Source organism: Oncorhynchus masou, chromosome 6 (assembly GCF_036934945.1).
Source record: "Oncorhynchus masou masou isolate Uvic2021 chromosome 6, UVic_Omas_1.1, whole genome shotgun sequence".
Taxonomy (NCBI): Eukaryota; Metazoa; Chordata; class Actinopteri; order Salmoniformes; family Salmonidae; genus Oncorhynchus; species Oncorhynchus masou.
In genome coordinates this window covers 1,260,518-1,281,646 of record NC_088217.1, presented here as the reverse complement: position 1 = coordinate 1,281,646, position 21,129 = coordinate 1,260,518, and the positions used below count along the sequence as shown (strand labels likewise).

Genomic DNA, 21,129 nt, shown 5'->3' with positions numbered 1-21,129 from the left:
CATCTCTCCATGCCCCTGCCATCTCTCCATGCCCCTGCCATCTCTCCCTGCCATCTCTCTCTGCCCCTGCCATTTCTCCCTGCCCCTACCATCTCTCTCTGCCCCTGCCATCTCTCTCTGCCCCTGCCATCTCTCTCTGCCCCTGCCATCTCTCTCTGCCCCTGCCATCTCTCTCTGCCCCTGCCATCTCTCTCTGCTCCTGCCATCTCTCCCTGCCCCTGCTATCTCTCCCTGCCATCTCTCTGCCCCTGCTATCTCTCCCTGCCATCTCTCTGCCCCTGCCATCTCTCTCTGCCCCTGCAATCTCTCTCTGCCCCTGCCATCTCTCTCTGCCCCTGCCATCTCTCTGTTCCTGCCATCTCTCTCTGCTCCTGCCATCTCTCCATGCCCCTGCCATCTCTCCATGCCCCTGCCATCTCTCCCTGCCATCTCTCTCTGCCCCTGCCATTTCTCCCTGCTCCTGCCATCTCTCTCTGCCCCTGCCATCTCTCTCTGCCATCTCTCTCTGCCCCTGCCATTTCTCCCTGCTCCTGCCATCTCTCTCTGCCCCTGCAATCTCTCTCTGCCCCTGCCACCTCTCTCTGCCCCTGCCATCTCTCTCTGCCCCTGCCATCTCCCCCTGCCATCTCTCTCTGCCCCTGCCATCTCTCTCTGCTCCTGCCATCTCTCTCTGCTCCTGCCATCTCTCTCTGCCCCTGCCATCTCTTCCTGCCATCTCTCTCTGCCCCTGCCATCTCTCTCTGCCCCTGCAATCTCTTTCTGCTTCTGCCATTTCTCCCTGCCATCTCTCCCTGCCCCTGCCATCTCTCTCTGCCCCTGCCATCTCTCTCTGCCCCTGCCATCTCTCTCTGCCCCTGCCATCTCTCTGTTCCTGCCATCTCTCTCTGCTCCTGCCATCTCTCCATGCCCCTGCCATCTCTCCATGCCCCTGCCATCTCTCTCTGCCATCTCTCTCTGCTCCTGCCATTTCTCCCTGCCATCTCTCTCTGCCCCTGCCATCTCTCTCTGCCCCTGCCATCTCTCTCTGCTCCTGCCATCTCTCTCTGCCCCTGCCATCTCTCTCTGCCCCTGCCATCTCTCTCTGCCCCTGCCATCTCTCTCTGCCCCTGCCATCTCTCTCTGCTCCTGCCATCTCTCTCTGCTCCTGCCATCTCTCTCTGCCCCTGCCATCTCTCTCTGCTCCTGCCATCTCTCTCTGCTCCTGCCATCTCTCTCTGCCCCTGCCATCTCTCTCTGCTCCTGCCATCTCTCTCTGCTCCTGCCATCTCTCTCTGCTCCTGCCATCTCTCTCTGCTCCTGCCATCTCTCTCTGCTCCTGCCATCTCTCTCTGCCCCTGCCATCTCTCCCTGCCATCTCTCTCTGCCCCTGCCATCTCTCTCTGCCCCTGCAATCTCTCTCTGCCCCTGCAATCTCTTTCTGCTCCTGCCATTTCTCCCTGCCATCTCTCTCTGCCCCTGCCATCTCTCTGCCCCTGCCATCTCTCCCTGCCCCTGCCATCTCTCTCTGCCCCTGCCATCTCTCTCTGCCCCTGCCATCTCTCTCTGCCCCTGCCATCTCTCTGTTCCTGCCATCTCTCTCTGCTCCTGCCATCTCTCCATGCCCCTGCCATCTCTCCATGCCCCTGCCATCTCTCCCTGCCATCTCTCTCTGCCCCTGCCATTTCTCCCTGCTCCTGCCATCTCTCTCTGCCCCTGCCATCTCTCCCTGCCATCTCTCTCTGCCCCTGCAATCTCTCTCTGCTCCTGCCATTTCTCCCTGCCATCTCTCTCTGCCCCTGCCATCTCTCTCTGCCCCTGCCATCTCTCTCTGCTCCTGCCATCTCTCTCTGCCCTGCCATCTCTCTCTGCTCCTGCCATCTCCCATGCCCCTGCCATCTCTCCATGCCCCTGCCATCTCTCCCTGCCATCTCTCTCTGCCCCTGCCATTTCTCCCTGCCCCTACCATCTCTCTCTGCCCCTGCCATCTTTCTCTGCCCCTGCCATCTCCCCTGCCCCTGCCATCTCTCTCTGCCCCTGCCATCTCTCTCTGCCCCTGCGATCTCTCTCTGCTCCTGCCATCTCTCTCTGCCCCTGCCATCTCTCTCTGCTCCTGCCATCTCTCTCTGCCCCTGCCATCTGTCTCTGCCCCTGCCATCTCTCTCTGCCCCTGCCATCTCTCTCTGCTCCTGCCATTTCTCCCTGCCATCTCTCTCTGCCGCTGCCATCTCTCTCTGCCCCTGCCATCTCCCCCTGCCATCTCTCTCTGCCCCTGCCATCTCTCTCTGCCCCTGCCATCTCTCTCTGCCATCTCTCTCTGCCCCTCAGCCTTATTAAACATGAGAGAGAGCTGATAATAAAATACTAAACCTGTCTGGTCTCTGTTTACAGAGCAGTATCAGCCAAGATATAAACCTGTCTGTTCAGGTCTCTGTTTACAGAGCAGTATCAGCCAAGATTCTTTTGGAAAGAATTCAGACCACTTGACTTTTTCCAGATTTTTTACGTTACAGCGTTATTATAAAATTGATTAAATCGTTTTTTCCCTCATCAATCTACACACAAAAACACATAATGACAAAGAAAATACAGATTTGTAGAAGTATTTGAAAATGTATTACAAAAAAAATGGAGATATGACATTTACTTAAGTATTCAGACCCTTTACCCAGTACTTTGTTGAAGCACCTTTGGCAGCGATTACAGCCTTGAGTCTTCTTGGGTGTGATGCTACAAGCTTGGCACACCTGTATTTGGGGAGTTTCTCCCATTCTTCTCTGCAGATCCTCTCAAGCTCTGTCAGGTTGGATGCGGAGGGTCATCGCACAGCTATTTTCAGGTCTCTCCAGAGATGTTCGATCGGATCCAAGTCCGGGATCTGGCTGGGCCACTAAAGGACATTCAGAGACTTGTCCCGAAGCCACTTCTACATTGTCTTGGCTTTGTGCTTAGTGTCGTTGTTCTGTCAGAAGGTGAACCTTCTCCCCAGTTTGAGGTCATGAGCGCTCTGGAGCAGGTTTTCATCAAGGATCACTTCCGGCGCCGACAGAGATGGCCGTCTCGCTTCGTGTTCCTAGGAAACTATGCAGATTTTGTTTTTTTTACGTGTTATTTCTTACATTAGTACCCCAGGTCATCTTAGGTTTCATTACATACAGTCGAGAAGAACTACTGAATATAAGATCAGCGTCAACTCACCATCAGTACGACCAAGAATATGACTTTCGCGAAGCGGATCCTGTGTTCTGCCTTTCAACAAGGACAACGGAATGGATCCCTGGCGACGGAAAAAAACGACTTCGTAAAAGAGGGAAACGAGGAGGTCTTCTGGTCAGACTTCGGGGACAGGCACATCGTGCCCCACTTCCTAGCATTCTTCTCGCCAATGTCCAGTCTCTTGACAACAAGGTTGATGAAATCCGAGCAAGGGTAGCATTCCAGAGGGACATCAGAGACTGTAACGTTCTTTGCTTCACAGAAACATGGCTCACTGGAGAGACGCTATCCGAAGCGGTGCAGCCAACGGGTTTCTCCACGCACCGCGCCGACAGAAACAAACACCTTTCTGGTAAGAAGAGGGGCGGGGGCATATGCCTTATGGCTAACGAGACGTGGTGCGATGAAAGAAACATACAGGAACTCAAATCCTTCTGTTCGCCTGATTTAGAATTCCTCACAATCAAATGCAGACCGCATTATCTACCAAGAGAATTCTCTTCGATTATAATCACAGCCGTATATATCCCCCCCCCAAGCAGACACATCGATGGCTCTGAACAAACTTTATTTGACTCTTTGCAAACTGGAATCCATACATCCTGAGGCTGCATTCATTGTAGCTGGGGATTTTAACAAGGCTAATCTGAAAACAAGACTCCCTAAAATGTATCAGCATATCGATTGCCCCACCAGGGCTGGCAAAACCTTGGATCACTGTTATTCTAACTTCCGCGACGCATATAAGGCCCAGCCCTGCCCCCCTTTCGGAAAATCTGACCACGACTCCATTTTGCTGATCCCTGCCTACAGACAGAAACTGAAACAAGAAGCTCCCACGCTGAGGTCTGTCCAACGCTGGTCCGACCAAGCTGATTCCACACTCCAAGACTGCTTCCATCACGTGGACTGGGACATGTATTGCGTCAGGCAACAACATTGACGAATACGCTGATTCGGTGTGCGAGTTCATTAGAACGTGCGTTGAAGATGTCGTTCCCATAGCAACGATTAAAACATTCCCTAACCAGAAACCGTGGATTGATGGCAGCATTCGTGTGAAACTGAAAGCGCGAACCACTGCTTTTAATCAGGGCAAGGTGACTGGTAACATGACTGAATACAAACAGTGCAGCTATTCCCTCCGTAAGGCTATCAAACAAGCTAAGCGTCAGTATAGAGATTCAACGGCTCAGACACAAGAGGTATGTGGCAGGGTCTACAGTCAATCACAGACTATAAGAATAAATCCAGCTCAGTCATGGACCAGGATGTCTTGCTCCCAGGCAGACTAAATAACTTTTTTGCCCGCTTTGAGGACAATACAGTGCCACTGACACGGCCTGCAACGGAAACATGCGGTCTCTCCTTCACTGCAGCCGAGGTGAGTAAAACATTTAAACTTGTTAACCCTCGCAAGGCTGCAGGCCCAGACGGCATCCCCAGCCGCGCCCTCAGAGCATGCGCAGACCAGCTGGCTGGTGTGTTTACGGACATATTCAATCAATCCCTATACCAGTCTGCTGTTCCCACATGCTTCAAGAGGGCCACCATTGTTCCTGTTCCCAAGAAAGCTAAGGTAACTGAGCTAAACGACTGAGCTAAACGCCCCGTAGCACTCACTTCCGTCATCATGAAGTGCTTTGAGAGACTAGTCAAGGACCATATCACCTCCACCCTACCTGACACCCTAGACCCACTCCAATTTGCTTACCGCCCAAATAGGTCCACAGACGATGCAATCTCAACCACACTGCACACTGCCCTAACCCATCTGGAAAAGAGGAATACCTATGTGAGAATGCTGTTCATCGACTAAGGCTCAGCATTTAACACCATAGTACCCTCCAAGGTCGTCATCAAGCTTGAGACCCTGGGTCTCGACCACGCCCTGTGCAACTGGGTACTGGACTTCCTGACGGGCCGCTCCCGGGTGGTGAGGGTAGGCAACAACATCTCCACCCCGCTGATCCTCAACACTGGGGCCCCACATGGGTGCGTTCTGAGCCCTCTCCTGTGTTCCCTGTTCACCCACGACTGCGCGGCAACGCACGCCTCCAACTCAATCATCAAGTTTGCGGACGACACAACAGTGGTAGGCTTGATTACCAACAACGACGAGACGGCCTACAGGGAGGAGGTGAGGGCCCTCAGAGTGTGGTGTCAGGAAAATAACCTCACACTCAACGTCAACAAAACTAAGGAGATGATTGTGGACTTCAGGAAACAGCAGAGGGAACACCCCCCTATCCACATCGATGGAACAGTAGTAGAGAGGGTAGTAAGTTTTAAGTTCCTCGGCATACACATCACAGACAAACTGAATTGGTCCACACACACAGACAGCATCGTGAAGAATTCGCAGCAGCACCTCATCAACCTCAGGAGGCTGAAGAAATTGGGCTTGACACCAAAAGCACTCACAAACTTCTACAGATGCACAATCGAGAGCATCCTGGTGGGCTGTATCACCGCCTGGTACGGCAACTGCTCCGCCCACAACCGTAAGGCTCTCCAGAGGGTAGTGAGGTCTGCACAACGTATCACCGGGGGCAAACTACCTGCCCTCCAGGACACCTACACCACCCGATGTTACAGGAAGGCCATAAAGATCATCAAGGACAACAACCACCCGAGCCACTGCCTGTTCACCCCGCTATGATCCAGAAGGCGAGGTCAGTACAGGTGCATCAAAGCTGGGACCGAGAGACTGAATAACAGCTTCTATCTCAAGGCCATCAGACTGTTAAACAGCCACCACTAACATTGAGTGGCTGCTGCCAACACACTGACACTGACTCAACTCCAGCCACTTTAATAATGGGAATTGATGGGAAATGATGTAAAATATATCACTAGCCACTTTAAACAATGCTACCTAATATAATGTTTACATACCCTACATTATTCATCTCATATGTATACATATATACTGTACTCTATATCATCTACTGCATCCTTATGTAATACATGTATCACTAGCCACTTTAACTATGCCACTTTGTTTACATACTCATCTCATATGTATATACTGTACTCGATACCATCTACTGTATCTTGCCTATGCTGCTCTGTACCATCACTCATTCATATATCTTTATGTACATATTCTTTATCCCCTTACACTTGAGTGTATAAGACAGTAGTTTTGGAATGGTTTGTTAGATTACTTGTTGGTTATTACTGCATTGTCGGAACTAGAAGCACAAGCATTTCGCTACACTCGCATTAATATCTGCTAACCATGTGTATGTGACAAATAAAATTTGATTTGTTCAGCACTTTGAGATATCAGCTGATGTAAGAAGGGCTTTATAAATCGATTTGATGATTCGCAAAAATGTGACCTATATATGTGGATGATCTTGTTCCTGTAGTGTTTGTAAACACCCTGGTAGGTTTATTAATAACCTGAACCAGATTACAGGCACTGGATACAGTGAGAAGCTTCCTTTTGAGCGGACAGCTTGATGAAAACCAGTCAATATTCAGGTCCCCAAGAAAGTAGACCTCTCTGTTTTCATCACATACACTATCAAACATTTCACACATATTATTTAGATACTGACTGTTAGCACCTGGTGGCCTGAAGCAGCACCCCAAAAGAAAAGGCTTTAGATGTGCCAAGTGAACCTGCAACCAGAACACTTCAATAACACTTGACATAAGTTCTTCTCTAAGCATTACAAGGATACATCTCTGAATACTTACAGCCTCCGATTCACCCCTGCTGGCTAACGGCTAGATAACCAGTGATGACCGAGGTCCCTATGAGATTCATGGCTCATCGTGAAAAAAGAGCAAAGTAAATACTTTATATATCGTCTTCCTGGCTTTTAACTATGTATCTCCTTATCAAAGTGGTAGACGTGCACCGCTCACACATTCTTGCTGCCTCTTCAGAAAGTTGCAGGAAATATGAGTCGTCGTCAAGTTCGCAACCCCCCCCACCCTGTCTGTTGGTTGCGCATGTTAATCTGCCCTGTACAAGCTCTATACTGGCAACCATCAGTGTTGGGCTATACTGGAAATCATAGGTGTTGGGCTATACTGGAAATCATAGGTGTTGGGCTATACTGGAAATCATAGGTGTTGGGCGATATTGGCACCCATCGGTGTTGGGCGATATTGGCACCCATCGGTGTTGGGCGATATTGGCACCCATCGGTGTTGGGCTACACTGGCTCCCATCGGTGTTGGGTTGAGTAAATTTGTTCTAAATACTTACTTTTATGTTCACTAGCTTGACATAAAAGTACCTAAACTGTAAACCAATCAAAATGTGTGTTCTATCCATGGTACTATCTCTGCCAATCACGTTATCTGTACGTAAGGTAGTAGACAGCTGGTGACAGTTCCAGAGAACAAATGGCAGTCTTTTTTCTCTTCTTTTCTTATAGAAACATGATCATCAATGCAAGTTGTAAAATAACTCCCAACATAATAAAACAAAGCAACCTTAGTATTTTATATTTTATTGAACAATGACACAAAAGCAAAAATATACAGACAACATGCATACAACAACAACGTAACAGACAGGAGTATTACATGTCAAAAGGTGTGATGTTTTTTTTCTTTTCGAAATGATCTTTTAAACAATTTAAACAGGGGTTTGTTCTCCCCCCACTTCATCTCATGAATAAAGAATCTTCTGAGAAAAATTATCAAAGAAAATTAAACCGGGGTACATAACAGTTGGGTCAAAATAAAACAATATCAGAGTCTTCCAAATAAACAGTAGGTTATCTTCTGACATGAGTGCAGTCCCAAGAGTCTCTGGGACACAAAACACACATTTGTCATTTACAGTACCAGTCAAACGTTTGGACACGCTTACTCATTCGAGGGTTTTTCTTTATTTGTAGAATAATAGTGAAGACATCAAAACTATGAAATAACTTATATGGAATCATGTAGTAACCAAAAAAGTGTTCAACAAATCAAAATATATTTTATATTTGAGATTCTTCAAAGTAGCCACTTTTTGCCTTGATGACAGCTTTGCACACTTTTGGCATTCTCTCAACAGCTTCATGAGGTAGTCACCTGGAATGCATTTCAATTAACAGGTGTGCCTTGTTAAAAGTACATTTGTGGAATTTATTTCATTCCTAATGATTTGAGCCAATCATTTGTGTTGGGACAAGGTAGAGTATACAGACTATAGCCCTATTTGGTAAAAGACCCCCCCCCCCAAAAAAAGGGCAAGAACAGCTCAAATAAGCAAAGAGAAATGACAGTTCATTATGAAGGTCAGTCAATCCGGAAAATTTCAAGAACTTAGAAAGTTTCTTCAAGTGCAGTCGCACAGAGAACTGGCAGTGTGGTGCCAGGACAACAACCTCTCCCTCAATGTGAGCAAGACAAAGGAGCTGATCGTGGACTACAGGAAAAGGCGGGCCAAACAGGCCCCTATTAACATCGGCCGGGCTGTAGTGGAGCCGGGTCGAGAGTTTCAAGTTCCTTGTTGTCCACATCACCAACAAACGATCATGGTCCAAACATACCAAGGCAGTAGTGAAGACGGCACGACAAAACCTTTTCCCCCTCAGGAGACTGAAAAGACTTGGCATGGGTCTCCAGATCCTCAAAAAGATCTACAGCTGCACCATCGAGAGCATCCTGACCGGTTGCCTCACCGCCTGGTATGGCAACGGCCGGCATCTAACCATAAGGCGCTACAGAGGGTATGTGTACCGCCCAGTATAATAACTGGGGTCAAGCTTCCTACCATCCAGAACCTATATAATAGGTGGTGTCAGAGGAAAGCCCATAAAATTTTCAGACTCCAGTCACCCAAGTCATAGACTGGATCCTCTGCTACTGCAAAGCAAATGGTACCAGAGCACCAAGTCTACAGTAGTTGCTCCACTAAAGATTTAGTGATTATGCTGCGGGACTTAAGAGGTAATTTGTGGTTTAGTACAATACCCTGTGTCACCACGTCATTGCTCCAGACCACCACAAGGGGGAGTTAGAGCACTGGTTATACTTTTGAATCCCAAGGCGCTACTGTGTCTCTAACTGACAATAAATGGGCGACATAAACCTAAATAGAAAGTAATAATTGTGCACAACTTCAGTATTACTTACTAAAACTGTTGGTACACTAAGGTTTTTATTCTTTTAGGATGATTTTTCTCTTACTGTAATACTGTAGGCCACTCCCAACAGGCACGTTGTACTGTACAGCGCCTGAGTGACGCAATGGTCTAAGACACTGCACAGCAGGGCAAGCTGCGTTGCTACAGACGCTGGTTCCATACCCGTGCCGGCTTCAACTGGGAGACCGATGAGATGACTGTAGGTTTTTGGGTTTCTCTCTCTAAAAACAGAAATAAATCATTCTAAATAACAAACTGGTTTTATTTACAAATTAGTAACAATGTCTTATCCCATGTTCAAGAATTGCCGTTGTGTCCCTCATTTTATGTTATTTGAAAACAAAATCATCTCCAAAATATTGTTATTTTTTAAACAAAGCGATTATTATAATTAATTTAGAATGATATAAAAGCCCCATGGATATTCTCACAGATCTATTATCAACCCTGTTATTAGCAGAACAATATACACTGCTCAAAAAAATAAAGGGAACACTTAAACAACACAATGTAACTCCAAGTCAATCACACTTCTGTGAAATCAAACTGTCCACTTAGGAAGCAACACTGATTGACAATACATGTCACATGCTGTTGTGCAAATGGAATAGACAACAGGTGGAAATTATAGGCAATTAGCAAGACACCCCCAATAAAGGAGTGGTTCTGCAGGTGATAACCAGACCACTTCTCAGTTCCTATGCTTCCTGGCTGATGTTTTGGTCACTTTTGAATGCTGGCGGTGCTTTCACTCTAGTGGTAGCATGAGACGGAGTCTACAACCCATACAAGTGGCTCAGGTAGTGCAGCTCATCCAGGATGGCACATCAATGCGAGCTGTGGCAAGAAGGTTTGCTGTGTCTGTCAGCGTAGTGTCCAGAGCATGGAGGCGGTAGCATGAGACAGGCCAGTACATCAGGAGACGTGGAGGAGGCAGTAGGAGGGCAACAACCCAGCAGCAGGACCAATACCTCTGCCTTTGTGCAAGGAGGAGCAGGAGGAGCACTGCCAGAGACCTGCAAAATGACCTACAGCAGGCCACAAATGTGCATGTGTATGCTCAAATGGTCAGAAACCGACTGCATGAGGCTGGTATGAGGGCCCGACGTCCACAGGTGGGGGTTGCGCTTACAGCCCAACACCGTGCAGGGCGTTTGGCATTTGCCAGAGAACACCAAGATTGGCAAATTCGCAACTGGCGCCCTGTGCTCTTCACAGATGAAAGCAGGTTCACACTGAGCACGTGACAGACGTGACAGTCTGGAGACGCCGTGGAGAACATTCTGCTGGCCCAATGTTTATCTCCCTCTAAAAACAGAAATAAATGTTTTGGCCCTCGGAGTGAGGGCCCTCGGAGTGTGGTGTCAGGAAAATAACCTCACACTCAACGTCAACAAAACTAAGGAGATGATTGTGGACTTCAGGAAACAGCAGAGGGAACACCCCCCTATCCACATCGATGGAACAGTAGTGGAGAGGGTAGTAAGTTTTAAGTTCCTCGGCATACACATCACAGACAAACTGAATTGGTCCACTCACACAGACAGCATCGTGACGAAGGCGCAGCAGCGCCTCTTCAACCTCAGGAGGCTGAAGAAATTCGGCTTGGCCACCAAAAGCACTCACAAACTTCTACAGATGCACAATCGAGAGCATCCTGGCGGGCTGTATCACCGCCTAGTACGGCAACTGCTCCGCCCACAACCGTAAGGCTCTCCAGAGGGTAGTGAGGTCTGCACAACGCATCACCGGGGGCAAACTACCTGCCCTCCAGGACACCTACACCACCCGATGTTACAGGAAGGCCATAAAGATCATCAAGGATAACAACTACCCAAGCCACTCCCAGTTCACCCCGCTATCATCCAGAAGGCGAGGTCAGTACAGGTGCATCAAAGCTGGGACCGAGAGACTGAAAAACAGCTTCTATCTCAAGGCCATCAGACTGTTAAACAACAACCACTAACATTGAGTGGCTGCTGCCAACACACTGACTCAACTCCAGCCACTTTAATAATGGGAATTGATGGGAAATGATGTAAAATATATCACTAGCCACTTTAAACAATGCTACCTAATATAATGTTTACATACCCTACATTATTCATCTCATATGTATACGTATATACTGTACTCTATATCATCTACTGCATCCTTATGTAATACATGTATCACTAGCCACTTTAACTATGCCACTTTGTTTACATACTCATCTCATATGTATATACTGTACTCGATACCATCTACTGTATCTTGCCGATGCTGCTCTGTACCATCACTCATTGATTTATCTTAATGTACATATTCTTTACACTTACACTGTGTATAAGACAGTAGTTTTGGAATTGTTAGTTTGATTACTTGTTGGTTATTACTGCATTGTCGGAACTAGAAGCACAAGCATTTTGCTACACTCGCATTAAGATCTGCTAACCATGTGTATTTGATTTGATTTGATTTAATTTGGCCGGATTACAATCGCTAACTTTCGTTTTTTTTAAACGGAATAACCTCCAAAATATCATTATATATTATCAAGTTGATGGCACAGTCATATAGCCCAGCACCTACATAAAGCTGAGTGACTCACTCATTCATGGCTTTGGATCAAAATAAATAAGTACCAACATTCTTTCTGATAGTCTTGAATAAAGAAATGTTTTGGTTATCCTCGTCTGGACACCATGTAGAGTATTATAATTATGGGCTATTAGCAGAACAATATACATCTCTGTATTTTGATGCTTTGTGGATGGGGCCTCCCCAGTGGCGCAGCTGTTTAAGTCACTGCATCGCAATGCAAAATGCTACAGATGCAGGTTTGTGACACCCATGCCGGCCGCCGCCGGGAGACCCATGAGGTGGTTTTTGGTTTTAATTTAGAATCCTCTATATGTAATTACTGGCGGAGAGTCACGTCATATTTTTCGATATACTGTAGGTCTACCGTAGGCAACATGAGTCACTAGTGTTGAGTAATGTGCTGTTAAATGTGGTGTATGTCTTATTTATTTAAAAAGCATATTGAAGTTAGAAGCAATAGGAGTTGAAGCAATAGCCTACACCTATTTTAGCACCGTTTCACTCTGCTCTGAGACAAGCATGTGGACTGGTCTTGATAAATCAATGAGATTTTTCAATTTCACTGAATTTCCGTTTGGGTACTACAATTATACAATTAGGGTGTAGAAATATTATTCTCTTATTGTAACATTTATTTAACTAGGCAAGTCAGTTAAGAACAAATTCTTATTTATACGGACGGCCTACTACTTCCTCCCTGTCAGGGAATTGAACCCCGGTCTGCCGGGTACCCGCACGACACGGGGTCTCTTTCGCTAACTAGCCCAGTACTGTTCCCGACTGTCACGTTGTACAGCGCCATATTTTCTGTTTCATCCTAACGGAAACCCATAGTGTTTTTAATTTTTCTTGGAATAGAAACACCATAATATTAATCTAATTAATTAAGCAACAATTCTTAAAATCAGTCCCATATACTATATTCTTACAAAAAAAGGTTTTCAATTATCTCGTACAGCCACTATTGAAGGCTATCAAATGCTTCTCAAAGACACCCTTTGATGGTTAAACTAGCACTAACTAGCATTAATGGTACCAGTGGTTCACACTTAAATAACTTGCCATAGAATTCTGCCGTACCATGCAAGCTGTGGACAAACCACTGTAGGACCAAAAAGCTCTAACAGCTTCTACCCCCAAGCTATAAGATTGCTGAACAATTAATCAAATGGCCACCAGACTATTTACATTGTTTATTATCTATGGATAGTCCCTTCACCCCTACCTGCATGTACAAATTATCTCAACAAACCTGTACCCCTGCACACTGACTCGGTACCGGTATCACCTGTATATATAGCCTCGTTATTGTTATGTTATTCTCACAACTTCCACTGAAGTTGGTACCTCTCCTTGTTCGGGCGGTGTTCGGCACTCGTCGTCACCGGCTTTCTAAATGCCACCGATCCATGTTTCTGTTTTCCATTTGTTATGTCTTGATTGTACACAAATGGATCCCATTACGTTATTATTACTTCCCTATTTAACCCTCGGGTTCCCATTATGTGTTGTGCGTGATTGTTCCTGTTATGTGATAGTCTTGTGTGTTAGGGTTTGTATTTCCCTATGTGGATATTTTGTACTGTTTATTTTTCCCGAGTAAAGTAAGTTATTTTTACTCAGTTCTGTTTCCTGCGCTTGACTCCGTCCTCACCTATACACCACTGACGCTGACAGTTATTGTGTTACTTTATATTATTTTTTACTTTAGTTTATTAGGTTAATATTTTCTTAACTCTTCTTGAACTGCACTGTTGGTTAAGGACTTGTAAGTAAGCATTTCACGGTAAGGTCTACACTTGTTGTACTTGGCACATGACACAAATAAAGTTTGATTTGATCTGAAAAACCATCAAGCACTATGATGAAACTGGCTCTCAAGAGGACCGCCACATGAAAGCAAAACCCAGACTTACCTCCGCTGCAGAGGTAGAGTTACCAGCCTCAGAAATGTCAGCCCAAATAAATGCTTCACAGAGTTCAAGTAATAGAAACATCTCAACATCATCTGTTCAGAGGAGACTGTGTGAATCAGACCTTCGTGGTCAAATTGCGGCAAAGAAACCACTACTAAAAGAACCAATAAGAAGAGACTTGCTTGGGCAAAGAAACATGAACAATGGACATTACACTGGTGGAAATCTGTCCTTTGGTCTGAGGAGTCCAAATTTGAGATTTTTTGTTTCCAACCTCTGTGGCTTTGTGAGACACAGGGTAGGTGAACGGATGATCTCCGCATTTGTGGTTCCCACCGTGAAGCATGGAGGAGGAGGTGTGATGGTGCTTAGCTGGTGACACTGACTGTCAGTGATTTATTTAGAATTCAAGGCACACTTAACCAGCAGGGCTACCACAGCACTCTGTAGCGATACGCCATAACATCTGGTTTGCGCTTAGTGGGGCTATCATTTGTTTTTCAACAGGACAATGACTCTTCGTGAACTGCACTGTTGGTTAAGGGCTTGTAAGTAAGTGTTTCACGGTAAGGTCTACACTTGTTGTATTCGGCGCATGTTACAAATAAAGTTTGATTTGATTTGACCCAACACACCTCCAGGCTGTATAAGGGCTGTTTCACCAAGAAGGAGAGTGATGGAGTGCTGCATCAGATGACCTGGCCTCCACAATCACCTGACCCCAACCCAAGTGAGATGTTCTGGGATGAATTGGACTGCAGAGTGAAGGAAAAGCATCCAACAAGTGCTCAGCACATGTGGAAACACCTTCAAGACTGCAAAAGCATTCCAGGTGACTACCTTCAAGAAGCTTGTTGAGAGAATGCCAAGAGTGTGCAAAGCTGTCATCTTTGAAGAATCTCAAAATATAAAATGTATTTAGATTTGTTTAACACTTTTTTGGTTACTACATGATTCCATATGTGTTATTTAATAGTTTTGATGTGTTCACTATTATTCTACAATGTAGAAAATAGTAAAAATAAAGAAAAACCCTTGAATGAGTACGCGTGTCAAACCTTTGGACTGGTACTGTGTACTTGGCCGGGGAATTAGCTAGTTTATCAGGCTGGGTATTTTTTCATACAACTTTTCACATATAACACACATTACCTGTAGTGGTTGATGATTCTGACTGTGTCATCAAGGCAGTAACCCAGGTCAATATCAGAGGCCTCGATCACATATCCTTTTCATAGGAGTTGAGAGAGACTGGCAACAATAGAAAATGTGTCACAAGGGTACTTGTGTCACATGACACCTTTATTCTGAGTTCTTGCTTGACAAGCTGAGAAATATTAACTGAGCAGTGAATTCAATTATTTTTGGGGGTGGCTAAACCATTGCAGTGACATTGCTGGACATGTTATGATACCCAACTTTGCTCCTTCTGGTAAGTCCCAGCATCAATGTATGACGATTAGTCTGGCACCCAACTGTGCAATTTGTCTAACAGAAAAAAAACAGGTCAACGATTGTCGTCATCCCTTAATTATAACCATACTGTAGCTTGAGAAATTATGTAAAATCTTTTGGAAACTAAGTCTATGCTTTACAGATGCAGACTGGCTGGCCCCAGATTGGATTATATTCAGGCCGTTGACGCCATTACACTGCACAACCAAATGTTTTGGTCCTGGGATGGATTGGGTCTGTTGCTGCTATTTAGTATACGGTTGTAGTCAGACATGAGTTAGTTAGGGTGGCTAATGGGTTGCAGCTCAGTGGCTAATGTCACTTTTTCATCTAAATTACACTAACCAGTGCTCCCGCAGTGGCTAACCGGGCTGTCTGCATTGTGTCCCACCCACCAACCCCTCTTTTATGCTACTGCTACTCTCTGTTCATCATATATCCATTGTCACTTTAACCATATCTACATGTACATACTACCTCAATCAGCCTGACTAACCGGTGTCTGTATGTTGCCTCGCTACTTTCATAGCCTCGCTACTGTATATAGCCTGTCTTTTTACTGTTGTTTTATTTCTTTACTTACCGATTGTTCACCTAATACCTTTTTTTCACTATTGGTTAGAGCCTGTAAGTAAGCATTTCACTGTAAGGTCTGCACCTGTTGCATTCAGCGCACGTGACAAATAAACTTGGATTTGATTTATAGTGGCAAGGAAATACGATGACATTGCATAGGCAAATAATTAGTAGGAAACAACTTTGTCATATTACTTCATCAAATTTACTTTAAAGAGATGGCAATGTTGACAATTAATTTTACTAGTAAAGTTTGTCAAAAAATAGCTAGCAATGCTAATATTAGCTAGCTAAATTATGGTGGTCCCGTATGTATTAAAATACTGACTAAAGTTATACTGCACCTTTAGTCAATCTGGCGACAGACTTCTTCCTGCTAATTCTTTGCTTTCTTTTGAAATGTCAGCATGTTTTCTCACCACTGGTGTCCCCCAGGGCTCTGTTCTAGGCCCTCTCCTATTCTCGCTATACACCAAGTCACTTGGCTCTGTCATAACCTCACATGGTCTCTCCTATCATTGCTATGCAGACGACACACAATTAATCTTCTCCTTTCCCCCTTCTGATGACCAGGTGGCGAATCGCATCTCTGCATGTCTGGCAGACATATCAGTGTGGATGACGGATCACCACCTCAAGCTGAACCTCGGCAAGACGGAGCTGCTCTTCCTCCCGGGGAAGGACTGCCCGTTCCATGATCTCGCCATCACGGTTGACAACTCCATTGTTTCCTCCTCCCAGAGCGCTAAGAACCTTGGCGTGATCCTGGACAACACCCTGTCGTTCTCAACTAACATCAAGGCGGTGGCCCGTTCCTGTAGGTTCATGCTCTACAACATCCGCAGAGTACGCCCCTGCCTCACACAGGAAGCGGCGCAGGTCCTAATCCAGGCACTTGTCATCTCCCGTCTGGATTACTGCAACTCGCTGTTGGCTGGGCTCCCTGCCTGTGCCATCAAACCCCTACAACTCATCCAGAACGCCGCAGCCCGTCTGGTGTTCAACCTTCCCAAGTTCTCTCACGTCACCCCGCTCCTCCGCTCTCTCCACTGGCTTCCAGTTGAAGCTCGCATCCGCTACAAGACCATGGTGCTTGCCTACGGAGCTGTGAGGGGAACGGCACCGCAGTACCTCCAGGCTCTGATCAGGCCCTACACCCAAACAAGGGCACTGCGTTCATCCACCTCTGGCCTGCTCGCCTCCCTACCACTGAGGAAGTACAGTTCCCGCTCAGCCCAGTCAAAACTGTTCGCTGCTCTGGCCCCCCAATGGTGGAACAAACTCCCTCACGACGCCAGGACAGCGGAGTCAATCACCACCTTCCGGAGACACCTGAAACCCCACCTCTTCAAGGAATACCTAGGATAGGATAAGTAATCCTTCTCACCCCCCTCCCCCTTAATGATTTAGATGCACTATTGTAAAGTGGCTGTTCCACTGGATGTCAGAAGGTGAATTCACCAATTTGTAAGTCGCTCTGGATAAGAGCGTCTGCTAAATGACTTAAATGTAAATGTAAATGTAATGTTTTCAAGCCAAGTGTTGAGGTAGGCTAACGTTAGCCAACTAGCTAACTCATTTTACAGAACTAAAATATAAAACGCAACATGTAAAGTGCTGGTTTCATGAGCTGAAATAAAAGACCTTGTAATTTTTCCATATGCACAAAAAGCTTATTTCTCTCCAAATTTGTGAGCATTTCTCCTTTGCCAAGATAATCCATCCACCTGACAGGTGTGGCATATCAAAAAGCTGATTAAAAAAAGCTGATTAAACAGCATGGAGAAAGAAAGAAAGAGAATGAGAATGTGAAAGAAAGAAAGAAAGAAAATGAGAATGCTGTTCATCGACGACAGCTCGGCATTTAACACCATAGTACCCTTCAAGCCACCATAGTACCCTCTAAGCTCGTCATCAAGCTCGAGACCCTGGGTCTCGACCCCGCCCTGTGCAACTGGGTACTGGACTTCCTGACGGGCCACCCCCAGGTGGTGAGGGTAGGCAACAACATCTCCACCCCGCTGATCCTCAATACTGGGGCCCCACAACGGTGCGTTCTGAGCCCTCTCCTGTACTCCATGTTCACCCACGACTGCGTGGCCACTCACTCCTCCAACTCAATCATCAAGTTTGCGGACGACACAACAGTGGTAGGCTTGATTACCAACAAGGACGAGACGGCCTACAGGGAGGAGGTGAGGGCCCTCGGAGTGTGGTGTCAGGAAAATAACCTCACACTCAACGTCAACAAAACTAAGGAGATGATTGTGGACTTCAGGAAACAGCAGAGGGAACACCCCCCTATCCACATCGATGGAACAGTAGTGGAGAGGGTAGTAAGTTTTAAGTTCCTCGGCATACACATCACAGACAAACTGAATTGGTCCACTCACACAGATAGCATCGTGAAGAAGGCGCAGCAGCACTTCTTCAACCTCAGGAGGCTGAAGAAATTCGGCTTGTCACCAAAAGCACTCACAAACTTCTACAGATGCACAATCGAGAGCATCCTGTCGGGCTGTATCACCGCCTGGTACGGCAACTGCTCCACCCACAACAGTAAGGCTCTCCAGAGGGTAGTGAGGTCTGCACAACGCATCACCGGGGGCAAACTACCTGCCCTCCAGGACACCTACACCACTCGATGTTACAGGAAGGCCATAAAGATCATCAAGGACAACAACCACCTGAGCCACTGCCTGTTCACCCCGCTACCATCCAGAAGGCGAGGTCAGTACAGGTGCATCAAAGCTGGGACCGAGAGACTGAAAAACAGCTTCTATCTCAAGGCCATCAGACTGTTAAACAGCCACCACTAACATTGAGTGGCTGCTGCCAACACACTGACTCAACTCCAGCCACTTTAATAATGGGAATTGATGGGAAATGATGTAAAATATATCACTAGCCACTTTAAACAATGCTACCTAATATAATGTTTACATACCTACATTATTCATCTCATATGTATACGTATATACTGTACTCTATATCTACTGCATCTTTATGTAATACATGTTTCACTAGCCACTTTAACTATGCCACTTTGTTTACATACTCATCTCATATGTATATACTGTACTCAATACCATCTACTGTATCTTGCCTATGCCGCTCTGTACCATCACTCATTCATATCTTTATGTACATATTCTTTATCCCCTTACACTTGTGTGTATAAGACAGTAGTTTTGGAATTGTTAGTTAGATTACTTGTTGGTTATTACTGCATTGTCGGAACTAGAAGCACAAGCATTTTGCTACACCCGCATTAACATCTGCTAATCATGTGTATGTGACAAATAAAATTTGATTTGATCATTACACAGGTGCACCTTGTGCTGGGGACAATAAAAGGCAACTCTAAAATGTGCAGTTTTGACACAACACAATGCCACACATGTCTCATGTTTTGTGGGAGATTGCAATTGGCATCCTGACTTCAGGAATGTCCACCAGAGCTGTTGCCAGAGAATACAATGTAGAATGTTTCTTTACCATAAGTCGCCTCCAATGTCGTTTTAGAGAATAAGGCAGTACGTCCAACCGGCCTCACAACCGCAGACCACTTGTAATCACGCCAGCCCAAGACCTCCACATCCGGCTTCACCTGCAGGATCGTCTGAGACAAGCCACCTGGACAGCTGTATTTCTGTCTGTAATAAAGCCCTTTTGTGGGGAAAAACATATTCTGATTGGCTGGGCCTGGCTCCCCAGTGGGTGGGACTGGCTCCAAAGTGGGTGGACCTATGCTCTCCCAGGCCCACCCATTGCTGCGCCCCTGCCCAGTCATGGAAAATCCATAGATTAGGGCCTAATTTATTTATTTAAATTGACTGATTTCCTTATTTGAACTTTAACTCAGTAAAATTGGTGAAAATTGCTGCATGTTGCATTTACATTTTTGCTCAGTATAGGTAGCTAGATGATAGTGATCATCAAAATATACATTACCAGATACATAACCATCAATCTACTCTCTAACTACCAGCATACTCACCACCACTGGGGATCAACGAACTCCAAACACCTGTTCGGCACGGAAGTGATCCTTAATGCGTTGCGTTGGGGGCGATAAAAAAAACTGAGCCCCATTCAATGAAGGGAAGCGGCCAGAGGGCTGACTTGCACACTGAGCTTGGTAAAAGGGGGCATTAATTGTTGACATAATTGTGATCCAAACCCAAACTTAATTTACTCGTTGTGACACACAGAGGATCCAAACTCCGTTTTAGATGAGATTGACTTCATGACCAAAATTATCCTATTTACACTTTGTAGTCAAATTTGACACTAGAATAAATGTTTGACTCATACATCGATGCCACATAGACCATTTCTAAAGGGATTAGTTGTTTTTAAGGGCAGTCGTTCGTTAAACACGTCAAACACTGTAAAGGAGAGGACCATGTAGAGAAGAGGGCTCCATTGGAATGCACACGAAGGCAGAACACATCTTCCTATCTCCATATGGAACCATTCTGAGGTTCTGAAGGATGCTCCGAGGTCCAATATTACATTTGGCATTTCCTTGATTCTAGATTATCACAGATTGGGATTTGGACCAAATCCAATAAACTCACCGACCTTCATCTGAATTCCACAAAATCACTGAGTTGGGATGTGGGTCTAAAACTGGAACATGACCGTCAAATGGCAGGGTGCCAACTACTGAAATAGGACCTCCAAAACACTACTGCATACCTCAGGTTGTTTGATGTCCCAAATTACCCTATTATCTTTATAGTGCACTACAGGGCCCTAGTGGAATAGGGTACCATGGGACGTAGACTAAGACATTCTCATTCAGGTTCTATAAGAAATTCCTGATCCACTGTGATCCTGAGAATGTCCCGTACGGTTTGATTTGTCTGTATAACAGACTGTTTAACATGCTTACAGTATTGTAGTATTAAGTCTATAGCAATACCATTAGGACAATCTATCCTTCATTGATACAATGGTTCTGACACACACACAGAACCAGTTGAGAATGGGTGATTGAGTGTGTGTGCATGCCTGTCTCTGAGTGTGTGGGTGTGTGTGTGTGTGTGTGTGTGTGTGTGTGTGTGTGTGTGTGTGTGTGTGTGTGTGTGTGTGTGTGTGTGTGTGTGTGTGTGTGTGTGTGTGTGTGTGTGTGTGTGTGTGTGTCTTGCCTGGTAAGAGTCTGCAGCACACTGGCTCTCCTGGTTGACCTCACACCTGTCTCCTCCTTTAGCAGCAGTGATACCTGCCAGACACCTGGTCTCCTTTAGAACATTCTGACAACACTGCTGCTGGGATGTACTGGAGGAGATAGA

At 45.9% G+C, this 21,129-nt stretch overlaps 1 protein-coding gene across 1 annotated transcript in view; it reads right to left on the bottom strand.

The window, feature by feature from the left end:
• The window catches only part of fbln2 (fibulin 2), a 139,228-nt gene that overhangs the window by 46,389 nt on the left and 71,710 nt on the right, over positions 1-21,129 (bottom strand). The window contains exon 5 of the mRNA XM_064967371.1: positions 20,986-21,115. Within this exon, the coding sequence (XP_064823443.1) occupies positions 20,986-21,115 (130 nt within the window). The remainder of the gene's footprint in view (positions 1-20,985; positions 21,116-21,129) is intronic.